The sequence below is a fragment of the Dermacentor albipictus genome, chromosome 6, assembly GCF_038994185.2.
Source record: "Dermacentor albipictus isolate Rhodes 1998 colony chromosome 6, USDA_Dalb.pri_finalv2, whole genome shotgun sequence".
NCBI classification, from domain to species: Eukaryota; Metazoa; Arthropoda; class Arachnida; order Ixodida; family Ixodidae; genus Dermacentor; species Dermacentor albipictus.
In genome coordinates this window covers 23,412,683-23,421,124 of record NC_091826.1, presented here as the reverse complement: position 1 = coordinate 23,421,124, position 8,442 = coordinate 23,412,683, and the positions used below count along the sequence as shown (strand labels likewise).

The 8,442-nt window shown below is 49.3% G+C and overlaps 1 protein-coding gene across 2 annotated transcripts in view; it reads left to right on the top strand.

Annotated features, from left to right (window-relative positions):
- Positions 1–8,442, top strand: part of LOC139060878 (calcium-activated chloride channel regulator 1-like) — a 28,190-nt gene continuing 19,748 nt past the window's right edge. The window contains exons 1-4 of one of the 2 annotated variants that reach the window (XM_070540143.1): positions 1–236; positions 4,132–4,285; positions 6,911–7,208; positions 7,887–7,993. In XM_070540143.1, the coding sequence (XP_070396244.1) occupies positions 4,133–4,285; positions 6,911–7,208; positions 7,887–7,993 (558 nt within the window). In that variant the 5' untranslated portion in view covers positions 1–236; position 4,132. The remainder of the gene's footprint in view (positions 237–4,131; positions 4,286–6,910; positions 7,209–7,886; positions 7,994–8,442) is intronic. The other variant, XM_070540144.1, reaches the window with a different exon arrangement.

Sequence of the window (8,442 nt, the reverse complement as noted above, 5' to 3'; positions counted from 1 at the left end):
GCTGTCTAGCGGAGCGGAAAAAAAAAGCGGGTTATTTCGCAAGGCTTCAGTAAGGTGGCCGTGTTTTGATAGGGCCCGAATATATGCTACGTCAGTCGTCGCGGCGGCCAGTCGGGCGTGGATGTTGTAGGCTTCGGCGCGCGTCATTTGTGCTCGTGGAGAGCATCGCTGAAGCCGTAGACGTGCTCAGAGGCTGCATGACAGCTGCTCACAAGAACCAACATAGAGGAACCAAGGTGAGCGTGCCTTGTGGTGAAAGATACCTGGTGCACACGTGCTCTAGCGGTCGAGTCTTTTGGAAGCATATAGTTTCTCACTACATTACCTAGAGGGAAATCTGGCGCTGCTGCGCTGTGGTATGCATGGGAATGCCGGTATATTGTGGATTCGGATTGGCATCGTTCTCGTAGAGACAGGACACCTTGAAGACGCACTTAGCAAGTACCATTCCATCTGTCACAATGATTCATTTTCTACTAGAACAGCACGTGAAAAGCTGTTTTAGCTTTATTATTACGCTAAAACATGTTTTGTTTAACTATAAGAACTTGTTATTGTGTGTACGACTACATGTTACGTAAAAAAGTATCAGCGGGCCGCTAAAGTTGGAGGACAGACGACAAGCTTCGCGCTCAATTTGAAACAGTTGGTCGTCTGTTCTTGCTTTTCTTCACTTGGTCATGCATCGTGGGTGAGTAAAGATGTAATATGTGTGAATGGAAACATTTTATGAGGATTTTACTTCGAGAACGCGTTATTTGCGTAGCCATATCCACGTTTTAGACGAAGCCTCTTACAACACCAGCCAACACGAGCCTCGCAGACACTTATACCGTCATTCCCATGACGGCACGGTGCCCCCTTAAGAAAATCCCATAGACGGTGGCGCCAGATTACCCTCTAGGTGTTATAGTGAGAAACTCTATGTTTGGAAGATCAAGGGACATCAGCTTGTCAGCGATTCCGCGTAATAAGGAGGGTATAGTGCGGCTGTTGAAAGCAAAGTGCGCCTACGTGGACTAGAGGTGACGTGCGATTTGGACTGTTGAATGCCGCTTTCAACGGCGATGCAAATTCGCCAGATGACGGGAAGGCAATGCCTATCATAAAGCTGTCTTTAACGACCTACGGCAGAGCGTCGAGGTGGCTTAGACTAAAGTCAGCAAAATTTTAGCACATATCAGGCAGATATAGGTGCTCAGGATAACCACACAGGGTGGTCACAGATTGTTTAGCATTCTTCCATTAAGGACAACAAGAAAAATTAAGAGCTATATGTTGCACAATTACGTTCGTTATGCTATACATATCAAGCGATAATAACACTACTATAGGTGACCTAGCTTGTACGCGTTTAGGGAGAAAATATCTCTAAAGATGAGTCACAGAACATGAAGACACAGGACGCTACGCTGACCACCAACAGTTGGTAGTCAGAGCAGCCTCCCCCGTTTTCTCGTTCTGCGTCCAGTATTCAGCGTTGTTTGGTGTCGATAGTCAACGATACCGTTTAATTAGAGTCATGTAATCAATCCGCATGGTGACATATCACTCATGCAATTCGTCTGTACGTTGCATAGCCATCGTCAGCTTATTCTGTGGGCACAGCGAGGTGAAAGCTCCCCCTCCCAGCGATCCTCAAACTCCCCGATCTCGCGTGAGCAAATTCACATCTCGTTATGCCTGCAAGCATTGAAATTTCATCACGCACCTAATGTTCTGCCGTCCTCGACTGTAGTACTACTTCCCTCTGTCTTTGGCAAACGTTACGTTGCTCTAATAAAACTGTCGTCTGTTGCCTGTTGAACTGTTGAACTGTTGTCATTGAATCATTGAACTGTTGTCTGTTCAATGCACCAAACTGTACGTCTGCGCAACTCCACTTCTTCATTTCTCTCCATGTCGACTAGAATGCAACAAACCAATGTTTCTTCCTCACTGCGTGCATCCATCTTGCCTTCTAAAGTTTCGTCTATAAATTTCCGAACAAGTGCTCGTCGAGCCGTCTTCCTTCTTCTCAACTATGGTTCATGTCTTCCATATATCAGCTCGATAATTAGTACGCGTATGATGTGCCGATTACGTCCTTCTCTTTGCGAGGTTTGTTCATTCGTGTATTTTCTAGGAGCTTCGTCGGTGAGGCCGTCGCCGGAGATACCGCAATGGCCCGACAACCACGGAATCGCGATGTTGTTTTTTTATATCTGCAGCGAAGGCGGTCATAGCCCGGCACCTAAGCCAGCTAGCGCATTATTATTTGATTTTACAGAAGCGACACACACTTGTCTTTACTGGCCATCGGTTGCACTCGCTCGAACCCTCTAACATGTGCGGCCAGCTAACACTAGCCAAGCTGTTCAACGAAAAGAAAGATAAAAAATTACCGACGATTACGTTACTTCCTAATGCGAAATTTGAGCGCAGCAAATAAGCTGTTTCACCTTTTCGATAGATTGAGGCAAAGAAATCGAGCAACACATGTATGCTCTGTCACAGAATTTTTTTTTATTTTTCACACGTATTCCTTTAACAAAGACTCCACTAACAGTTCTATACAGATCCGCCGCCACCGATCTGGCTCTCTGATTGCCACCGCACAGGGGTTGCATTGGAGGAGGAGCGAAGAAAGGAATTAAGTTCGAGCCGGCGCTTTGACAACCGGAGACTCGCAGGAAGAGGGGGGAGGGGGGCGGCGTGTACACCCAGCGGCAAACGATGGGGGCAGAAGCGCGCGCAGCAAGCGGACAACACGATAAAGGGAGGAGGGAAGAGATAGCAGCGACTGACTGATGCCGCTGACGCCGATAGTGAGTCAACCCCAGCTGCGGAGTTGGTTTCAGGGACAACGCCGCCGATGCCGACACAAACAATATGATACCCTCGCTTCCGCAGCGCTAAGAACCAGGTCTAGCCGTGGGAAGGTGGTCACGTATTCGTCGACGTGCCGGGGCCTACGTGAAATAACCGGCGCGTCGGCAACTGAAGAGCACCCTATCCGCCACACAAGAACAGGGGGGGGGGACCCTTTCCTCCTCTTTCTGCATGGCGGCGACGGTGTTCTACGCAGTCACGTTATCTTGACTCTCTAGCGGCGTCAGCGGCATCCAGCGGTATCAGTCGGTCGCTGCTAGCGCTGGGGGGATGAAAGGGGGGCGGAGCTGGTTACGAGGCCGACGACAACGCCGACGACGACGCGAAACCCAGGAACGGACGCCAAAGAGCTGCGCTCTAAAAAACGAATTAACGTATTAACATATTTTGACTTATTTTTTGCTGTTTCACACCTTTTTTTTGAGCGAATAGGCTTTTACTTTGAGTGTTTGAGTGTCATTGCCTTTCACCTTCTGTACCCTTCTAAATGTTATTGTTATTGTTTTTTACTTCAGTCACGACTCTTTCAACATTCCTTTTTCTTATGTATGCTCCTCGCTTATGCAATACCCCAACAGGGTCCTTTATAAGGGTCAATAAATGACGATAATTTTATTTATTTATTTTACAATGCTGCCGCTCTCAGCCGAGAGCCTAGCAGACGGGCATGAACAATTTCTTTTCCGTACATAAATACACGTACGAGCTACACAATGAAGGAAAAAGCCACGATATTCAACAAAATACAAAAGGTAGATAAGGTATACAATAGAGCACTAAACAAAGCAGAATAACATGAACAACAAGCGGGGCACATCATAGACAAAGCAAAAACGTGAAATATTTGGGAACAAACAAGCGTATAAATTTTTTTTCTAAGAACTGTCAGTTTAACATCAAGAGAATAGGGAACAAATATTAGAAGTAGTTAATAATGATGATGAGACAGTGCAAGCTACAATTATAGAACACTAAGCACGACGTCGCGGTATCGAATCCCGGCTGCAGCGAGGCCCCATTTCGATGGCGGCTAAATGCAAAAAAAAGCAAAACAGAAAAAAACCAACTACAACAACAATAACACACACAAAAAAACAACGTCCGTGTGCCGTTCATTGTGTGCACGCAAAGATCCTCAGGTGGTCAAACTTAATCCGGAGTCCCCCACCACGACGTGCCTCGTAATCACATATCCTGGTGTCGGCACGTAAAACCACAGAATTATTTACTGTATCTACAAAATGTACTTGGTCCTCACAGAATGCGGGCCGCCACGCTACTCGCCGTGCTGTGTCTGTGGTACTCGCACAGTCACGGTCTCCGCATCGACAAATCGACGGGTGCCTACGAAGACATCGTGATCGCCATCCACCCGTCCGTGGAGCCAGACGAGCGAATCATCGACAACATCAAGGTATGCATACTGCTTCGTCCTCAATCGGTGACTCGTAGTTCAGCACAAGCCCAGACCTCAACATACAGACAGACGGACAGACGGACGGACGGACGGACGGACGGACGGACGGACGGACGGACGGACGGACGGACGGACGGACGGACGGACGGACGGACGGACGGACGGACGGACGGACGGACGGACGGACGGACGGACGGACGGACGGACGGACGGACGGACGGACGGACGGACGGACGGACGGACAGACAGACAGACAGACAGACAGACAGACAGACAGACAGACAGACAGACAGACAGACAGACAGACAGACAGACAGACAGACAGACAGACAGACAGACAGACAGACAGACAGACAGACAGACAGACAGACAGACAGACAGACAGACAGACAGACAGACAGACAGACAGACAGACAGACAGACAGACAGACAGACAGACAGACAGACAGACAGACAGACAGACAGACAGACAGACAGACAGACAGACAGACAGACAGACAGACAGACAGACAGACAGACAGACAGACAGACAGACAGACAGACAGACAGACAGACAGACAGACAGACAGACAGACAGACAGACAGACAGACAGACAGACAGACAGACAGACAGACAGACAGACAGACAGACAGACAGACAGACAGACAGACAGACAGACAGACAGACAGACAGACAGACAGACAGACAGACAGACAGACAGACAGACAGACAGACAGACAGACAGACAGACAGACAGACAGACAGACAGACAGACAGACAGACAGACAGACAGACAGACAGACAGACAGACAGACAGATGGACAGACAGACGGACAGACGGACAGACAGACGGACGGACAGACAGACAGACACCTTTGGGTCCCCTCAAAGTGGCATTGCAGATGAGCTCGGTACCTCGGCACTAAAAAAAAGACATGTTTCCGGAGAGACGCCGGTACTGGAAAGAGTTGTCCGCCTCCGTGACGTTAGGGCAATGAACCAGCCTAATCGGTCAAAGCGTCTACGCAAATTTACCGGTGGTGTTCGTCGTCACTGGGGAATTCAGCATCTGTCGAGCAGTTCAGTGTCTCTTAGAAAATGCGATAAGAAGGCGCGACGCCTCCTCGCATGCCATAGCAGATCCTTCAACAAACACAAGGGGTTGAAGATACGCGCATACGTGAGAGGCCTTCTCTTTAGGTTCTCAGACAGAGTGACCCTTTCGCCACAGTAGAGCTTGGACGTGACCGCAGAAAGGGTTCGACGTCTCCTGTGTAACTGCACGAAGTACACCACGGAGAACTGGTCTCGAATATCCACGCTGGGGTATGCGCAGATCCTGCCCTTATTCGGTGCAGTTCCTTGACGGGCTTCCCCTCGACGAAACCACCTGGTTACACGGTGAGCACATATGGCGAAATACAAAGCCATGCAAAGTGCGAAACTATAGCGGTGCGGTTGAGACCATGATATGAGTACGCATCAAGTGGTCGGGCGGGTCCGCATGACACCAGTTTCACACGCGCACCTCACTGAAGGGGCCGTTCTCATTGGCCTCCACCGTTCGCGGGTGATGACGCCACTGTGTAACCATATTAGCTTGTGCCGAAAATTTCAAACTGCGAGGTGAGCTTCTCGACAGAATGCTCGCATTCCACTTATAGCAGGACCAGGTTAAGCAGGTTGCCTGGTTGAATTTTATTTTTTTGAATGTGACAAAGACATCTCCAGTGCATATATAAGACGTTCTAACGACTAAAAGAAGAAAAAAAAAGAAAGAAAGAGAAAAGGAACGAATATTTTCTCACGGATAGCCATTCGTTCTAAACATCCACCCAATCGCCGCTTCAGAGGCATAAAGCACTGATGTGGAGTCCGCCATCCAAAAATGGACGGGTCGGCAGTGAAAAGCGGTGGGTATGTCATTTTGTAACCCCTCGCTCTTTCGGGTCGTTTATTACTATTACTACAGTATATTATGACGACGATCGAAAAAAAAAATTATGGGGTTTTACGTGCCAAAACCACTTTGTGATTATGAGGCACGCCGTAGTGGAGGACTCCGGAAATTTCGACCAGCTGGGGTTCTTCAACGTGCACCTAAATCTAAGTACACGGGTGTTTTCGCATTTCGCCCCCATCGAAATGCGGCCGCCGTGGCCGGGATACGATCCCGCGACCTCGTGCTCAGCAGCCCAACACCATAGCCACTGAGCAACCACGGCGGGTCACGGCGATCGATCACTCACTCACTCACTCACTCACTCACTCACTCACTCACTCACTCACTCACTCACTCACTCACTCACTCACTCACTCACTCACTCACTCACTCACTCACTCACTCACTCACTCACTCACTCACTCACTCACTCACTCACTCACTCACTCACTCACTCACTCACTCACTCACTCACTCACTCACTCACTCACTCACTCACTCACTCACTCACTCACTCACTCACTCACTCACTCACTCACTCACTCACTCACTCACTCACTCACTCACTCACTCACTCACTCACTCACTCAATCAATCAATCAATCAATGAGTCGGTCTGTCGGTGGAATGGTGATTCAGTCTGTCAGTTCTAGTTTTCTCGACGCCCATGGCGACTACGCCTTTTACTGCTCTCTCGAAGGCCCTGTTCCGCTCTGCCTCGACGTTCCTCCACCGGGCCACCCGCGGTCTGGTGCACTTCGGCAGCGTGACCATCGCCATCCCGGACACGTGGCCCGCTAGGCCGCAAGCGAAGAGCACCGCGGCCAGCCTGTTCCCGGTGGCCGACGTGAGGGTGGCCGCGGAGAACCCGCAGTACGGTGACACTCCGTACACGCTGCAGCCCCGAGGGTGCGGTGAGCGCGGAGAGTACGTCCACCTGACGCCGCGCTTCCTGGGAGAGATGAACGGCTCCATCGCCGAGGCTTACGGCAGTCCGGGTGAGGCCTGTAGCGGCTCGTGCTGATTAATTGGTGTAGAACGCGAACAGAGGAATGGGCAGATTGATTGTCGCCTATATTGTCCACCAACAATGTAGGCGACAATGTGACAATGTGAAAAAAAAGAGAGAAAAACGAACTAGTAGACGAGATAGGACAGTGCAAAAACGATGCAGTGCAAGAGGAAGGATGGTTTCAAGAGAGAGAGAGAGAGAGACCGCAGACCAAAACTCATGTCTTGGTCTGCAGTATATATGTTGAGGATTGAGAATCGTTAACCGGAGATGGTCAGGGCAGTGTTCGGCGAGGAGGGTCGTTTTGCTCGAGCGGGCAACCTCGAAAACTCTTTTTGTCGTGCCACTCATCGAAATGGCTTCGAAAGGGCCAATGTAATGTTCCAGCACGCGAACTGGCGGGAGCAGATTGCCTGGGGACGGTACTCGTGCGTATTAGCTTAGGCGAGGCACCCTTCGGTCAGTGGCAAGTGTTGGCAGGATCCTGTTAGGCCTAAGCTTATTGTTCCTGTACCGTGTGTTATTTGAACTTGTATGTGCCGCCCTAAACTAAAATCTGGCTAAGTTGACCACTAAGATCTAAACAATTTTACCTGATGTGATATCACTGCGCAGAGTATTCATAAAAAGAATGCTTCGTTTCCAATGGATTTGGCGTTCGCAGCATACCTCTTGGTGCACGAATGGGCTCACTTCCGGTACGGAGTGTTCGACGAGTACGGCGACCCCGAGAGCTTCCGGTACCCGAGCCTCTACTGCGAGTCTGGCATGGTGAGACGACCGTCTAAGCACGTGATTGGTTGATCCATATCTAGGTTATGGTTCTAGCTACTATAACGAAGCAACTTCGGCACTGATACGCTTTGTTTACTTTGTCCTATAACGTTTTTTTTTTAACAAGGCAAAAACGCGGGTGAGGCAGTACAGAGCGCAACAAAGGCTCGCAGCAACTTCACCCTCTTGAAATGTTGAGATTTAAGACAGTGCACGAATACGGCTCAGAGTATTTGGGATACAGATGCAGCAGAGTGGTACTTATTATTTAATCACAAAACAAAACAAACGTAAGTATATTAGCGTCAACACATATCTTAGTTTTATTTCGTATACTCATGCACTATGAAACACAGCGTGTAACCACTGCGATAAATGGGCGACAGTCGAAGAACAAAGAACTGCTCAGGACAGCAGCTGTCCTTTTTTCGTTCTCCGTCTTCGGT